The following is a 17439-nucleotide window of genomic DNA, read 5'->3' as shown; positions in this document are numbered from 1 at the left end:
CCCCGCTCGCGCGCCGCGGCGCCCGCTGCGCGCGCCGCGCGCTGCGCGCGCGCCGCGCGCGGCGCTCGCGCGCGCGGGCGCGCGCGCGCGGCGCGGCTCCTCGCAGCCCCCCCCCGGCGGGCGCGCGAGCGCTCCGCGCTGGCGGCGCCGCGCGCCGCGCCGGGCGCGCGCGCCGCTCGCTGCCGCCTCCGGCGCTCCCCGCTCCGCTCGCGTCTCGCGCTCGGCGCGCGCGCGCTCCGCTCGCTCTCTCGCCCGCGGCCCCGGCGGGGCCCCTCTCGCGCGCCCCCGCCGCCCCCCTCGACGCTCCGCGACGCCGCCCGCGCGCTCGCGCGCCCGCTCCTCGCCTGCCGCGCTCGCGCGCCGCCCCGCCGCGCGCGCCGCCGCCCCCCGCGCTCCTTCCTCTCTCCCGCCCGGGGCCTCTCCTCTCGCTCTCCTCTCGCGCGCGCGCTCGCGCTCCCCTTCCGCTCTCCCCGCGTCGCGAGCGCCGCGCTCCGCTCTCTCGCTCCGTCCGCTCTCTCGCTCGCGCCCGCTCTCCTCGCGCTCCGCGGCGCCGCTCTCGCCCCGCTCTCGCCGCTCTCGCGCGCGCCGGCGCGGCCGCTCCGCGCCCGCTCCCTCGTCGCTCCCCGCGCGCCGCGCGCTCGCGCCGCCCTCTGCGCTCGCCTCTCCTCTCTGCGCTCTCGTCTCCCGCGCCCGCCGCCCCCTCCCGCGCTCGCTCTCGCCCGCGCCGCGCGCCGCGCCCGCGCGCGCGCCCCGCGGCTCGCGCGCGCCCGGGGCTCCTCCGCGCTTCCGCCCGCCTTCGCTGCCGCCTCCGCGGCGGACGCGCTGCGCCCTCGCGCTGCGTCGCGCGCGCTCGCGCTCCCGCTCTGCGAAAGAGAAGAGATGAGATGAGAGAATAGAGAAGATATATAAGATATAATAGATAAGAGATACAAAACACACCCACACAAAAACACACACACAACACACACACACACACAACACACAAGATAATAGATATATAATAAAATAAATAATAGATATAAAATATATAATATATATAATATATGTGTGTGGGGTGTGTGTGTGTGTGGTGTGGGTGTGTGTGTGTGTGTGTGTGTGTGGTGGTGTGTGTGTGTGGGGGTAGTATGTATGTACCTTTTTCCTTTTCCTTCTTTTTTTTACTATTACTGCTTCTCTTTTTTAATTTTTCCTATAAATTTCAACCACTTTTATAACTTATCTCCCTTTCCTCTCCTTTACTTTTTCTTTTTTTCCCTTTTTTTTTTTTCCCCCCTTTATCCCTGTTTGAAATTTCTCTAAGTAAAAATTTTCTCTTGGTTCCCCTTTAATTATTTATTTTTTTCGTCTCCCCTTTTGCATCCCCCTTTTTAGTTTTTCATTGCACCTTGTACCGACTTTACGACTTTGTTTCTTCATAAAATTTTGTAGTAATATAGTAGTAGTAGTGAAATAAAAAAAATAAAATATGAAAATAATAAAATAATAATAATAATAAAAATAAAATAAAATAAAAAATAATAATGAAATAAAAATAAGGGTAGTATAGAGTAGTGGAGGGGAAGAGGAGGGGAGGAGGAGGAGGAGGAGAAAGGAGGGGGAGGGGAGGAGAAACAAAGAGGAGGGGGAGGAGGGGGAGGGGAGGAGGAGGAGGAGGAGGAGGAGGAGGAGGGGGAGGGGGAGGGGGGAATGTGGGGAAAAAGGGGAGGAGGGGGGGAAGGGGGGGGGAAAGGAGGAGCACCACGAGCGCGGCGCGCGCGCGTCGCGCGCGCGCGCGCGCGCGGCCCACGCCCCCCCCCTACGTCGGGGCACGAGGCGACGCCGGCGCGCGCGCGGCGCGACGCGCTCGCGCGCGCCGCGCGCGGCGCGAGCGCGCGCGCGCGGCCGCGCAGCGGCAGAGCGAGCGAGCGCGCGCGCCGCGCGCGAGCGAGGGAGCAGATCGAGCATGCGCGACGGCGCCGCCACGGCGAGGTCGACGGAGAGCGCCGCGCGAGCGCGGGGGGCAGAGCAACGGGGCGGACGGTACCACCAACGAGCGAGGCCGCGATGCGCGCTGCGCTCGAGGGGCGGCGAACGGCCCCGGCGACGAGAGAGACGCAGAAAAAAGAGAGGCGAGGAGAAAGGAAAACGGGAGAGAGAGAGAGAGATGGAGAGGTGGAAAGGGAGGAGAGGGAGAAGGAAAAGGAGAGCGAACGAGAGAGAGATGGAGGAGAAGAAGGAAAAGGAAGAGAGAGAAGAGAAGAGAGAGAGAGAGAAGCAGAGAATTAAGACGAGAGAGAGAGAAAGAGAGAAGAGAGAGGAGAAGAGAGAGAGAGAGAGAGAGAAAGAGAAGAGCAAGAGAGAGTAGAGGGGAGCGGAAAGGAAGGAAGAGAAGAGGAGAGGGGGCGAGAGAAGAGAAGAGAGAAAAAGTGAGAGCAATAAAAAAAGGAGGGGGTGGGGGGAGGGAGAGAGAAGAGAGTAGAAGAGAGAGGAAGAAAAGGGAAAAGAAAGAAATAACTAAGAGAGAGGTAGAGGAGAGAGAAGAAGAGAGAGAGGAGAAGAGTAAGAGATGAAGAGGAGAAGATAGGAAGAGAGTAGAAGAGATGAGAGTAGAGAGAGAGAAGAGAAGAGAGAGGAGAGAGAGGAGAGATAGCAGAGAGAGAGATGACAGAGGAAGAGGAAAGAGAGAGAGAGAGGAGAAGAGCGGAGCGAGCAGCAGAGAGGATACAAGAAAAACAAAGAAAAGGGAAAGAAGATGAGAGAGAGAGGAGAAGCGAGAGAACAGCGCGGGAGAGCGCAGCGAGCGAAAGCGAAGAGAGAAGAGAGAGAGAGAGCAGAGAGGAGAGCACGAGAGATGAGAGAGAGCGGAGGAGCGAGAGAGCGAGCGAGAGAGCGAGCGATAGAGAGAGAACGAGAGGAGCGCGAGGAAAGAAGAGGAGAGGGAGAGGAGAGGAGAAGAGAGAGAAGAGCAGGGGGAGAGAAAGGGGGAGCGAAGGAAACAAACAAGAGAGCGCGCAGAGAGAGGAGAGAGAGAGCAAGAAGCGAGACGAGGAGAGAAAGAAAAAGGAAAAAAAAGAGAGCGGTAAAGAGAGAGACGCGAGAGAGAGCGCGCAGCGAGATAGAGAGAGAGAGAGAGAAGAGAAGAGGAAGGAGCCGAAAAGTAGAGAGCGCGGTAGAGAGAGAGAGAGAAAGAGAGAGAGAGAGAGAAGAGAGAGAGAGAGCAGAGAGATGGAAGAGCGAGAAGAGAGAGATTAGAGAGAGCGAGAGAGAGAGGGGGAGAGGGGGGGGGGGGAATAGGCGAGGACGAAAGGGGCGAGGGGCGGCAGTGGGGCAGAGCGAGCGAGAGCAAGGAGAGCAAAGGAAAAAAAAGGAGGGGGTAGGGAGAGAGACAAACAGAGAGAGGCGAGGAGAGGAGAAAAGGGAAAAGAAAGAAAGAAGAAGGAGAAGAGAGAGAGAGAGCGAGACGCTAGAGAGAAGAGAGAGAGAGTAGAGCGAGAGAGAGAGAGAGAGAGAGAAGGAAGAGAGATAGAGAGAGAGAGAGATACCGAGAAGAGCAGATGAAAGAGAGAGCGTAGAAGAGAGCGTGGAGAGACGCAGCGCGAGCTGAGAGCGAGAGAGCGAGAGAGAGAGAGAGAGAGCAGAGAGAGGAGCGCTCCGAGCGCGCGAGCAGCGAGAGAGACACGAGGACGAAAGAATAGAAAAGAAAAAACGCAAAAGGGCACGGAGCGGCGGTGGGGAAAACGAGAAGATAGCGAGCGAGAAGAGAGAGAGAGAGAGACGGAGAGAGCGAAGAGAGAGAGAGAGAGAGAGAGAGAGACGAGAGAGAGAGATAGCGAGAGAGATATACTAGGAGATCGAGCGGAGAGAGAGAGGGAGCGTAGAAGAGATCGGAGCAGAGAGAGAGAGAGAGGAGGGCAAAGAGAGCGAAGTGTAGCTTTATATTCCTAATATATTTCTACTGTTACCTGCAAGGGTAGAATGAAAAAAAAAGAGAAGATAGATAGAGAAGAGAAAAGATCATAGAGGTTGAGAGAGAGAGAGCTGCGAAATAAAACACACAGAGAGGTAAATAGGATATATATAGGATATCTATATCTCTCTCTATATCTATATATATCTTCCTCTTACTATATTATTATCTATTAAGATCTACCTATATCTAATATCTATATATATCTAATATATATCTGTATATATATATATATTATATATATCTAAATCTCTCTTACACATCATATTTTATCTTATTATTTCTCCTTATAATATCATATATATTTTTTCTAAAATAAATTTTATGAAGTAAAAAAAAATTATCTATATCTAATCTATATATATAAATATTTTTATGCCTAAATTCAAATTCTCTCTCTATCTTATATTATCACCTCTTCTTTCTGCTAAATTCCCCTATCTCTCTATTCTCTATACTTTCATCCTCTCTTCTCTTCTCTTCTCCTCTCTCTCCCTCCTCTTACTTACGCATTTTACTTATGCTCTCTCTCTCTCTCTCTCCATTCCACTCTCTCTTGCGCTCTCTCATTCCTCTCCTCTCTCGCTCTCTTCTCTCTCTCTCCTCTCTTCTTCTCTCTCGCTCTCTATCTCTCCTCTAGAATTATCCACATCTTATACTCTCTCTCTCTCTCTTTTTTTTTCTGCTAACTTCCCCTTCTCTTTTCTCTCCTTGTTATCTCTCTCTTACTCTCTCTCCTCTCCTCTCTCTCTCTCTCTCTCTCTCTCTCCTCTTTTCTCTCTCTTCTCGCTCTCTCTTCTCTTCTATCTCTCTCTCTCTCTCTTTCTGCTAACATTCCCCTTCTCTCTCGCTCTCTCTCTCTCTCTCTCCTCTCTCTCTTCTCTCTCTCTATCTACTTTAACTCTCTTCTCAATCTCTCTATTCTTTCTGTAACTTCCCTTCCTCTCTCTCTCTCTCTCTCTCTCTCTTCTCTCCTCTCCTCTTCTCTCTCTCTTCTCTCTCTCTCTCTCTCTCCCTCTCTCCCTCTCTCTCTCTCTCTCTCTCTCTCTCTCTCTCCACCCCTTGCGCCCCTCCCCTTCCTTCCCCCGCCACTCACCAGTCACTTCCTCACAGTTCTGCTTCGCTATCACCTACCGCCGTGAGAACCAGCGACAGTATGACTTGAAGGCGGAGACAGAGGGCGAATGTAAGGCCTGGATCGACGTCATCCGACAGGCGTCCTTCAACAAGCTCCTGTTGCAGAAGGAAGAGCTGGAGCAGAAGCACTTGCACCTTCTACAGATCGTAGAGAGCGAGAAGACGGCCAAATGGCAGTACACACAGCAGTGCGAGGAACTCACTTCGGAAATCAAGAAACTCAGAGCAGAGGTGATTTTATTTCTTATTCTTGTGTTGTCGAATCACCTTTATTGTTGCCATTTTTTCTATCTGTTTCGTTTTTTTTTCTCGTTGACCTTGTTAATATCACCAATTGCTCCATAATCTCTCAGTCCCTCCCACACATACACACACATCCACTCCCACCACTACCACACTATCCTCTCTATTCGGACTCCCCTTCCATGACTCTCTTCTATCGCCACAGTTATGCACGCTGAAGAAGGAGTGGCGGGTGGTGCCCTCGCGGCGGCTGGAGGACCTTCCCGAGGACTCCGAAGAGATAAAGAAGATTAAGAAAGTGCAGAGCTTCTTCAGGGGCTGGCTCTGCCGACGGCGGTGGAAGCAGATCGTGGAGGAGTATATCCGCTCTCCACACGCAGAGAGTATGAGGAAGAGGAACAGGTAAGGGGGGAGAGAAGAAGAGAGTGACGAGAGAGAAAGAGGCGGAGGACAAATGGGTGTGAAGAAGTATAAGTACGGAGTGAGAAAAGGAGAAGTAAAGGATGAGGAGAGAGAGGAAGAGGAACAGGTAAGAAAGGAGAAAAAGAGAAGGAAAGGATAAGACGAGAAAGTAAGAGGGCGAAAGGGTATGAGGAAATAGTACAAATACGAAGGAAGAGATGTACAAGAAGGTGAGGAGAGAGCGGAAGAGAAATAGGTAGGAAAGAAGAGAATTAGAAGACAAGAAGAGAGAGAAAGAGAAATAGGTATGAAAGGAGAGAATTGGAAGAAGAGAAGAGAGAGGAAGATGAAAAGTTAAAGAGGGAGAGGAGAAGTAGAGGATAAGGAGAGAGTGGAAGAGGCGAAATAGTGTGAAGAAGTACAAGTGCGGAGGGAGAGGTGAAAAAGTAGAGGGTGAGGAGAGAGGAGAAGAGGAACAGGTAAGGAGGGAGAGAAGGAGAAGTAAAGGAAAACGAATACTTACGGAAGGATAGAAGGAGAAGGCGATGAGAGATAGGAAGAGGGCAAAAGAGTATGGGGAAGAGAAACAGGTAAGAAGGGAGAAAAGGGGAAATAGAGGGTGAGAAGAGAGAGGAAGCGTGAGAAAGATTATGAGGAAGAAGTACAAAGAGGGAGAAGTAGAGGGGGAGAAGAGGGAGGAAGAGGAACAGGTAAAGAAGGAGAGAAGGAGAAGTAGAGTGAGAAGAGATAGAGGAAAAGAGCGAAAGAGTATAAAGAAGAGAAATGGGTAAAGAGGGATAGAGGGAGAAGCAGAGGGTGAGGAGAGAGTGAAAGAGGGTGAAAGAGTATGAGGAAGAGGAACAGGTAAGGAGGAAGAGAATTAATGTGAGGAGAGAAAAAAAAACGATAAAAGATTATGTAAAAACAGAGATGATGAGAAAGCACATGTTTTGTAGAAACAGAAAGAGGGCGAAAGAGAGAATAAGAGGAGGAGAAAGAGAGAGAGAGAGAGAGAGAGAGAGAGAGAGAGAGAGAGAGAGAGAGAGAGAGAGAAAAACATACGTAAAATGAATTGCCAAAAAGTATAGAAAGATAGTAAGGAGTATACATACGTAAAAATACCGAAAAAGAAAAATCCGAATATAAGAAAAAAAGAGTAAAACTAATGCGCAGTAGAGAGGAAACACGCGAAAAGAAATGAATGAAGCGAAATGTGTGCATAAAAAACGGAAGATAAACACAGAAAACGGAAATCGTTCAGGCAAACACAAGGGAAACGGTGACAAGGAACATTTTACGGAAACATACATAGAAAATATTGAAAACTTGGGAGATACTTTTTTTTTCACTAGGAAATAGTGACATTTTCAGATCATGGAATTTTTTTGAGATATTGGGTATGAAAGACATTTTCTTTTTAAGTGAAGCGATGATAATAATGATAATGTTGAATGACATATTCATGTTCGTAATGCTGATAATCAGAAACGTGTTGCTCATGATAATAATGGAAGTAATGAAGTTAATGATAATGGCAATAATGTAATAAAGGTAATAGTGATATTAATACCATGATACTGACACTACTCTCTCTCTCTCTCTCTCTCTCTCTCTCTCTCTCTCTCTCTCTCTCTCTCTCTCACTCTCTCTCACTCACTCTTTCTCTCTTTCTCTCTCTCTCTCTCTCTCTCTCTCATTCTCTCTCCCTCTCTCACTCTCTACCTCCCTCCCTCCTTCTCTTTCTCTCTCTCTTCTCTCTCTCTCTCTCTCTCTCTCTCTCTCTCTCTCTCTCTCTCTCTCTCTCTCTCTCTCTCTCTCTCTCTCTATCTATCTATCTATCTATCTATCTATCTATCTATCTATCTATCTATTTATCTATTTATCTATCTATCTATATCTTTCTCTCTCGCTCACTGCCCCCGCCCTCCCTTCCCTCAGCCTGGTGTTCCGAATGGTCGAAGCGGAGGAGGAATACGTTGAGCAGCTGAACCTCCTCGTGTCCTGCTTCCTTCGGCCCTTCAAGATGGCGGCGTCGTCGAAGAAGCCTCCCTGCAGCCACGAGGATGTGAACAGCATCTTCCTGAACTCGGAGACGCTGCTGTTCCTCCACCAGATCTTCCTCAAAGGACTCTCGGCCAGGATGGAGAGCTGGCCCACGCTGGTGCTTGGTGAGTGCCTCGGGACAGTGTTGGCTAGGGATGCTACTTCGTCGCGCTCTCTTTCCTCTTCGCCTCCGTGTCTCCGCCCCCTTTTGTCCTCTCTCCTTGCTCCCCTCTTCTCCTCTCTCCTTGTTCTCTTCACCTGCCTTCTTGACCTTGCTTGTCCTCTCTTTCTGCTCCCTTCCCCTGCCTTTTTGCCCTGCTTGTCTCGTCCCCTTCCCATCCCTGGGCTTAGCAGAATATTGATGGAACAGAATCGAAAAATATGTTCGTAGAATGAGAAAAACAGGGGCAAGACCGGGTAGAAGACACACAAAAGGCTAAATATGAACAGAATAGCTAAGGGGACCAGAAGAATGAGATTATGTTTGAACGAAACCTAAGAGTATATGACTAGGATAACATGCGTAAGAAACAATTACTTTGAGCTGAGACAAATGAGTATTAGGAAAAATTAGGTCAGCGCAGGACAGAGTAAGCTCCGAACGGCAGACATTAAAAAAAGGGAACATAGGACGCACAGGCTGTACTGCTTAAGGCCCATGAGGGCAGAGCAGGACAAAACAGAGTAGGTAAAACAACGAAAAGTAGACCGAAGGAGGGCAAAGCAAGGCAAAGCAGGGCAGAACAGGGCAAGGCAAAGCAAAGCAGGACGAAGCATGGCAAAGCAGAGCAAAGCAGGACAAGGCATGCAAGACAGGGCGGGGAGGTCGGCGAGAAGCAGCAGGACAATAGAGTTACTAGAGCGAGCCGCGGGCGGGGAGAGAGGGGAGAGCGAGGGGCGGGTGTGGCGGCAGCAGGTGAAGGAGAGGGGAGGAGGGGGGTCAGGACTGGGGAAGGGGGGACGCTCAAGCTCAAGGTGAGATGTTTCCCTTGAGACGATATTTAAAGTCCCGGGCACGTCTAGAAGGCATCGCTGGTGGCGCCACACCCGGCATACACACACGCTCCTGGAGGTGTGGCAAGAAGCACACTAACGCACAATCTCTTTTAGAAACAAACACACACACACACACACACACACACACACACACACACACACACACACACACACACACACACACACACACACACACACACACACACACACACACACACACACACACACACACAACACACAAAACACACACACACACACACACACACACACACACACACACACACGCACACACACACACACACACACACTCCTCCCCTCGTCTTCCCATTTACTGTCACCTTTGCCCTCCTCAACCCCCCCTCCTTGCCCCCTCTTCCCCAGCCAAATAGAAAAAAAAAGCGAATCACATAGCAACATATCTATTCTTCAGCTGATTTCGTTTCGTTTTTGATAAGCGTTTACATATGGTAATGTAATTCAGCAGGTGTGCAGTAGAGGATTCTCTCAATTGAGAAAAAATAGGTAATACCGCGATCTTGTTTCCTTTTATCTTGTTATAAGATAAAAGGATATTTTGGTTTAATTTTAATCTCGAATGGGTTTTGCTGTTCGAAACAAAACGATTATAAAAAAATGGTTGTTCATAATCCTATCGCCACTCATACTAACAAAAAAGAGGGTTTAAGAACGGCTCAGTAAAACAAAATAAGAGATATTATATCAAGGTTGATAAACGAGAAGATAACATAATTTACTACGTCAGTTATGCAAAAGTGATAAACGAAGAGCGATCGAGTCGGTAGATGGCGCGCAGAACTTACCCGTAGTGACTGGCGGCGGCGCTGGACAGGTTGCCATGACAACAGTCGGGGGAGGGGGTAGATGGGGGTAAAGAGAAGGAGGAGGAGAAACAGGAGGAGGAACAAGAGGGGGAAAGGGGGCACACGTGACTTCTAGCTTTTTGTAAACAATCTCGGAAGATAAACCTCATGCTTTGTTATTTGGAATATAGTTATTGTCATCATCTCCGTTATCATTGCCATTTTGTTATCCATTATCCATAATCCATTATTGTTTGCTCTTTCTCATTGTTATTGCTACTTTATTACCATTTTATTATTATTATTATTATTATTATTATTATTATTATTATTATTATTATTATTATTATTATTATTATCATTATTATTATTATTACTACTACTATTACTATTGTCATTATAATTGTCATTATTATTATCATCGTTCTTATATTATGGTTATTGTTATTACCATGAACATTATTTTATCACTTTTATCGTTATCATCATAATCATTATGATAAATATCATTATCATTAGTAGAATAGTAGTAGTAGTAGTAGCAGCAGCAGTCGCATTGGTAGTAGTAGTAATAGCAGCAGCAGCAGCAGCAGCAGCAGTAGTAGTAGTAGGAGTAGTAGTAGTAGTAGTAGGAGCAGTACCAGCAGTGGTAGTAGTAGTAGTAATAATATTATTATATTTTTATGATTGTCATATAGTAGTAGTAGTAGTAACAGTAGTAGTATTGTTGTTGTTGTTATTATTATTATTATTATCATTATTATTATTATTATTATTATTATTATTATTATTATTATTATTATTATTATTATCATTATTATTATTATCATTATTATTATTATTACTATTATCATCATTATCATTATTGTTAGTATTAGTATTAATATTATATTAGTATTAGTAGCATTAATATTATTATTATCACTGTAATTATAATTTCAATATCATAATTGTTATCATTATCATTATCATTATTATTATTGTTATCATTATAAGTATCATCATGATATCAGCATTATCATTATCATTGCTGTTGTTGTTGTTATATTATTATTATTATTATTATTATTATTATTATTATTATTATTATTATTGTTGTTGTTGTTGTTGTTGTTGTTGTTTTCATCACCATCATTAGGAGCAGTAGTAGTATCACCATCATCATCATCATTAGTAGCAGCAGTAGTAGTAGTAGTAGTAGTATTGTTATCCTCATTATCACCACTGTCATATTTATTGTTCGTGGTATTATTATCATTATTGATATAATTTTTATATTATCATTATCATCATGATTATGATTATCATTGTTATCGTCATTGTTGATACTATTATTTTGATATTAATGTCATTATATTTTTTATCATCGTCATCGTTTTTATCTTTATCATTTCAATTGTTATTATTGTTATCATAATCATAATTACTTTTATTTTCATCATCATAATCACTACAGTTAATATTAACGTTATTATCACTTTTAGTATTATCATCATTTTTATCTGTGTTATTATTGATATCATCGTTATTATGAGACATCTTTTCCGTTCTTGTATGTCATTATCAGTATCATTATTAGTGTTCTAATAAATTATTTGCATTATGCTTAGCATTTTATGCAATTATAGACATTATTATGATTATATCCTGTAACTGTTATTGCCAATACATTGTTTCTATTTACACTAACTTTGCAATAGAGGGCTATTTAGATAAAGTTCTATATTTTCGTGTTATGCATGTGAGTTTCGCAAAGCGAATATTAATTACAAATATGATCCATATCTGATTGTGAAATTGATACTAGTCATTTTTACACTGATTAAGAAATGATATGATGAACTATGATATGATATTGTATGTTATTGTGCTTTATGCCTGCATGCGGAAAGCTTGTCCTAAATGTATGTTTGCATGGGATGGGATGTTGCATGTAATGATATACAGTGACCGCTGTGTTATGCTAACCCATCTTTTGAGCCATGCTGTTTTCCTCATGACCCCCTTTCCTTACCTCCCCTTTGCTACCTTCTTTGCTTTCCTCCCTCTCTCCCTTAATTCTTTTTTTTTAAACACCCATGGCAGAGGCCGAGCAGCTGGCCTCCCTGTTTTGAGATATTTCCCCCTTCATTCACTGTGCTTCGTTAGATCTGAAGATGGTTTTGTAGACTTAGTCTTACCGGACTCAGCAGAGCGCCAACTGAACCTCTTGCTAATGATAGCGAAACTATGTGCATCTAGAGCGTGTGTTATGTATATCTTTTTTTTTCGTTTTTTTTTCTCTATTTTCTTCTATTTGTGACCCGCAGAACTTTGGTATGATCACTTCGTTTGCCTTTTCTTTATCTTTTTTTTTTCTTTTATTTTTTATTTTTATTCATTATTTATTTATTTATTCATTTATGTTTACATATTCCCGATTATCGTCCGTTTATCGATCTTCTGCATTCTTTTTCCCCTATTCTGGTTTGTTCTTCTTGTCCGCGTTAGACCTACTCTCCATTCTGACATTCCTTCTCCAATCTGGAAAACTGCCTACTTTCTGTTTCTTTTATGTGTTCCCCAGACAATCGACGCGCGCGAGTGTAAATTTTGACTCGAGGCAATCCTGAACGAAAATAATAATAATAATTATGTGTATATACTTAAGAAAGAGAAAATATATATATATATAAAAACGTAAATCAGGTTCTTCATTGTCCGGGAGGCAAGGACAGGCTGGGTCAGGTAAGGTTAGGTCAGTAGGGCAGTAACAAGCAAGCAGTGTGCGTTTATTATGGGTAAGTTTTGTTTACTGTCGCAGGTGATCGCGGCTGGAACACAGTTTGGAGATTAGCAAACTGTTAACTTTATTCACTTGCTTTAAACGAAACGATATGTGTATTTCACATCTGAAATCATGTGTACTTCAGCCGTGTTCATCAGGCGAGGCAGGTGATAGGAGTCCTCTTACGATAAAGTTTTTTTTTTTTTTTTTTATCATTACCATTTACTGAATGGTGTTTCCCTCTTCGTTCTTTTATCGCCACAAGTTTCCTCAGAAGCTGAGTGAGTGGAGGCTGCCTTCGCCCCTGATCCCTTCATCCCGTGACGCGAAGGGATCTCGGTCGTAGTTCCGCCAAGTTTTGTGTCTCAGTCGAAGTCCACTTCCTTTCTTCTGTGTGATTTAAGTGGCACTCTAGTTCCCGCCCGGTCCCTGCCTGGTTCCCTTCGTGTCTGCCTACCACGCGGCGCAGCAGCAGCACATCCAGGAACCAGATACGGACGGGGGGTGAGGGGATCTACCATCACCTGCCATTTCTTGTGCTTTCAAGACTCTCGGAAAAGTTGGAATGTTAGTGACGACCCACTCACATGAGTTAAATATCTTACTTAAACAGTACCAAATACTCTTGTAACATATATAACCAAAGATACATTCGATATGTCTATCTGTTATAAGAATTAGAACTCCAAAAGGGAAGTGGGAATTGCAAAATTTTGTATAGACGTGGCGTAGCCCTATGTCGCGAAAAAATGACGTCACAGATCTTCCGCAAATTATTTTCCGGCGAAGTCTCGAAGTTTTTTTCTTTTTTCTTCTTTTTTTTGCCTTCTTGGTGACGGGAGGAGGAGGCCGAGAAAGGCAAGGGATGAAAGAGAAATAATTAAGACTCGCAAGTCGTACCTGCGGCAATGGACGATTCTGCCATTATGTCACACCTGTCCGGTCCATGACAAGCTTCCGCGGAGGGCCATTGGGAGTGTCACGTCGCACACTGAGCAATTTTTTCCCGTGCGATTGTCCCTGCCTTCCTGGCCTTCTTCCACGCCATAACCTAGTTGAACGCGCTGATAGTGCTAGTGCTAGTGGTAAGTGGTAGTCCTAGTGATAAGTAGTAGAGCTAGTGGTGAGTGGCTGTGGTAGTTGTCAAGTAGGCTGGCTGTGGGGCCGCTGTAGTGCCGTAGGTAGGCATTAAGTGGCGTCTATTAGGTCCTTCAAGCCACCACCAACATCTGCTTCCCGCGTCCCATATATTCAACTAAAAAAGAGGTTTTCTCCTGCGGTTCTTGCTGCTGTCGGTGTTGTTGCTAATGTCGATGATGATGTTGTGGTGTGTGGCGTGGTTGCTGGGTGGAGGTAGGGAAGGGGCGGTTAGGAGGACAGTAGAAGTTACTGTCCCGGTGTTTCGTGTTTTACATCCTGTTTCAAAAGGGACACTGCTGCGTTTGGCGTTGGATGCTGGTCTTGGCGAGCAGATGGTAATATAAGCTTCAGGGTAAATAAGGGATTTTAACCGACTGTTAACATTTATCTACAACAGAGAGACCAAATGAATTCTGATTTTTGTAGTTCTTTTGAACACTTCGGGATGATGTTAGAGACAATGGGTTCAGCAGATTAAATAAAATGAGAAATTTCACGTTCGGTAATTCAGGATAAGTGACAGGTATTAAATCTAGTTAAATAATTTATACAATTCAGGATCAACGTAAAAGCAGAGTCCAGTTGTCCTCACCTTATCATTCTCTTTTTGTAAAATAACTAGCTTAATGATATCGAACAAATACTGCTCTAGTACAAAATCAGTGAAATAACCATCGTTGTCAAGATACATATCCGTAGACAGAAAATAAATTAAAAGGACCAAGAGTTGTTCCGCCGTTCTTACAACTCCACTCACAGCGTCATTGTAATGTGAGTTAGGAAATTAAATTCTTAAATGCCACTGCCATCTCAAATCACATATAGCAGTGCATTTCCACTTTCTTTCCATGTGCGCGGACTTCTAGCAAGGTCAAGACATAGTTACAAATAGTGAATAAAATTAATTGTTTGTTTTAATTTTGGTAGTATAGCATTCCGCATCCCCCAGATTTGGGTAAAAAAGAAATCTTAAGATATGATTATTGTTAAAGAGAACACACTATATATGCGTGGTATAAATGTACAAAACCCCTTTAGTGGTCCGATGCAACCTCAAGAAAAGAAAAAGATATTGTAGGATGTACAAAGGTATAGAGATTTCATGGATATCAGCTGCTTTTTTTCCCAACAGGTTTGCATATAAAATGTTGATTGTAAATGAGGATGAAAGCTGTTGCTGGAGAGTTTTAGTATTGCCAGCCGAATGTATTTGCGATTGTGGAAGATAAAACACCCATTAACCCAAGACCAGTTCATGTTGTTGAATCTAGTAGTGAAGGCTGTCTATTGTAGACTTTATAGATTTTTGTGTACTGTGTTGTTAAGAGAACGAAAATGGATTTCGAAAGATCCAGGTGAAACGCTGTATATTGTACCAAGGGACTTAGTAAAAAAAGAAATGAACAAAGAGTCTTCACGTAAAAATAGGTCAGCACGTAAATGTGATTTGGACATCGTGATAGTATATGAAGCGAGAGGACAAAATAAGAGAGAGAGAGAGAGAGAGAGAGAGAGAGAGAGAGAGAGAGAGAGAGAGAGAGAGAGAGAGAGAGGCATACTGGCAGACAGAGAGACTGAGACAGAGACTAGAGACAATGAAAAATGGACAAAGAATTAGTGAGATAGAGAGAAATAGACAAGGAGAGGTATGGCATAGAAAAACAGAGAAAATGAGAGATAGTGAAAGCTAGCGGAAGAGCTGAACCTAGCGGAGCAAGAGGAGTCGCCAGCAGCACGAGGGATAAAAGGGGCGGCAGAGGGCCGGGACGCGGGAGAGTAGGCATGATGGTAGTGGTCGTAGTGCTGTGTTGGTGGTGATGGTAGCAGGTAGCCAGTATAGTGGTGATGGTAGTCAGTATAGTGATGATTGGTGATGCTGTTGTGAAGTGCCTCTGGTAAACAAGACTATGAAGGTGTGAAGGTCACAATGGCTTCGTGGCGCCCTTCCAGACGGGGGGCGTGACCCTGGCTCGGTGGGCTCTTCCCCGCGCCAGAAGAAGACGTCTTTCAGCACCATCCAGCTGCTGGGAAACACGCACCTGGGTGAGTCCTCGCTCACACTGTACCGGGCCTCGCTACCACGTCTCAGTGCCACCACGTCTGTACCCTGCACCTGCCGGGGGAGGGCTCAATCACACCTGCCTGTCATTTGCATATATGGTTCATATCAAAGCTGTATCTAAGCTGCCTCAGGTGCGCCTATACCTCCTGAGACAAAATTTTGGGCAAAAGCAAAAGAACGGTTTATTCAGTGCTAAATTCGTCATGACGGCAGAATTAGAACTGCTATATTTCCTGGATAAATCGCCTTTGAAATATTAGTAGATCTTATCGTATCATTGGCAAAATCGCACCACATTCCCACAAGATGTCAAACTTATTGCCAAGGTGGTGACTGATCCTCTTTTCGGCAGTGTCGCTTTTTGTTTAGGATATACATTTTCAAAAATAAACATAAGAAAGTCACGGTTAAACATTCCTCTGTGAACGTATCTTTTGTTTCTATTTTTATTATATCTCAGAGAGGAAGAAGAGTGTGATTATAGGTCTATGATTAAGTGTGTAAGGTTTAAGAACCTCCTGAGGGAGTTCTCTGGAGGTGCCTCAAGGCCAGTCCATAACGCCAGTAGTCCGAAGCTCCCTCGAAGACTACTCCCTTGGGAGGTTCGTCCCACAAAGAGAGGACTCTAGAAACCCTTTTGGGTGGCTGAGAACCCCTTGCACAGGGGCAAGATAGGCTTTGCAGTCTCATGGTAAGTGATAGTAGGGTTCTTCGTTATCAAACAATAATTCTTTAATAATCTCATCTTTTTCAATTTGTAAAATCCCCAAGATAATAGACTGCACAGCATTGTTAACAATTCGCCGGCTCCTTAGCACCGGCTGGCTAGGGAGCCGGTCGACACTTTCTTAAGATCCAAGATAAATATCCCTACTGCATTTGAACTTTGCCCAAGTCATGACTTCGTCACTAATCATTAGATACCACTAATGAAGCAACTGTTTTTTATCAGTTTACTTTAAACTGCATCACCTTAATTAATTCGAATGAATTCCTACTTCTCTTTTCCCTACTCTTTTTCAAGCGGAGACGAAGAGGCATGACATATATCATAATCTTTATTACCAGGAAAAAAGAAAATGGAAAAGGAAGTACATGCAAGTTTTTTTCTGCTTCGGGATGTGATATGACTTCGTTCTTAAAATGCCCCGATGAGTGTTTCACCGCCTCAACTTCATGAGTAATTAAGAACCTCCTCTGCTATCCCTCCCTCCCTCCCCTTTCCTCTCCAGTGAGCTTCAAATGCATGCTGGTGCTTCCGGAGTCAGGAACGCCCTAAAATTCCAACCCCTTTGCTCTCCCCCGGCGCCCTTCTCCCTCTTCCACTGACACATAGCCCCGGATTCTTCGCCCAACAGCCACTAGATCCAGAACCTTCAGCTCCTACAGTACGGAACTCAGCCACACTCATTCTCCCGTTCACACCAATCATGTTGCTCATGTTAATATGTCTTCACATTATGCCAACACCCTGACACTATATCCGTCGATAACTTGGGCATCCTTCTCCCTAAAATCCAAATCAGGCGTTCTCCAACGTCCATATTGGCCTCTGAAGAAACATAAACATATGTCTGTTTGTTCTCTAAGTCAGCTGGCGAAAAGGGCATATCAAATCAACTTCACTCACATCCAGAAAGATTCGATGTTCTTTCTGTTCAGTGCAAAGGACAAAAAATAACATTATTGATTGATTCCACATCAATCATAATTTCAGCACTACCGACCTTAAAAAAGAAAGATCCATTCATTCTCAGCCCTTCTATAAATTCCTTAATGGTTTGCTCTTAACCTCTGCGTGCAACCTTTGGCCTCTATGTCACACCAATGATTCGTGTTTAACCCCTGAAAAAAACACCCTCGTAAACAACCCAGTCTCGGC

General features: G+C 44.9%; 1 protein-coding gene across 1 annotated transcript in view; it reads left to right on the top strand.

Annotated features, from left to right (window-relative positions):
* The window catches only part of LOC119596192 (ras-specific guanine nucleotide-releasing factor 2-like), a 79085-nt gene that overhangs the window by 17518 nt on the left and 44128 nt on the right, over positions 1 to 17439 (top strand). The window contains 4 exon segments of the mRNA XM_037945368.1: positions 5060 to 5317; positions 5540 to 5590; positions 5592 to 5728; positions 7667 to 7896. Coding sequence (XP_037801296.1) covers positions 5060 to 5317; positions 5540 to 5590; positions 5592 to 5728; positions 7667 to 7896 — 676 coding nt within the window.

This window comes from Penaeus monodon, chromosome 37, assembly GCF_015228065.2.
Source record: "Penaeus monodon isolate SGIC_2016 chromosome 37, NSTDA_Pmon_1, whole genome shotgun sequence".
NCBI classification, from domain to species: domain Eukaryota; kingdom Metazoa; phylum Arthropoda; class Malacostraca; order Decapoda; family Penaeidae; genus Penaeus; species Penaeus monodon.
This window is presented reverse-complemented; position numbering and strand designations above follow the sequence as displayed.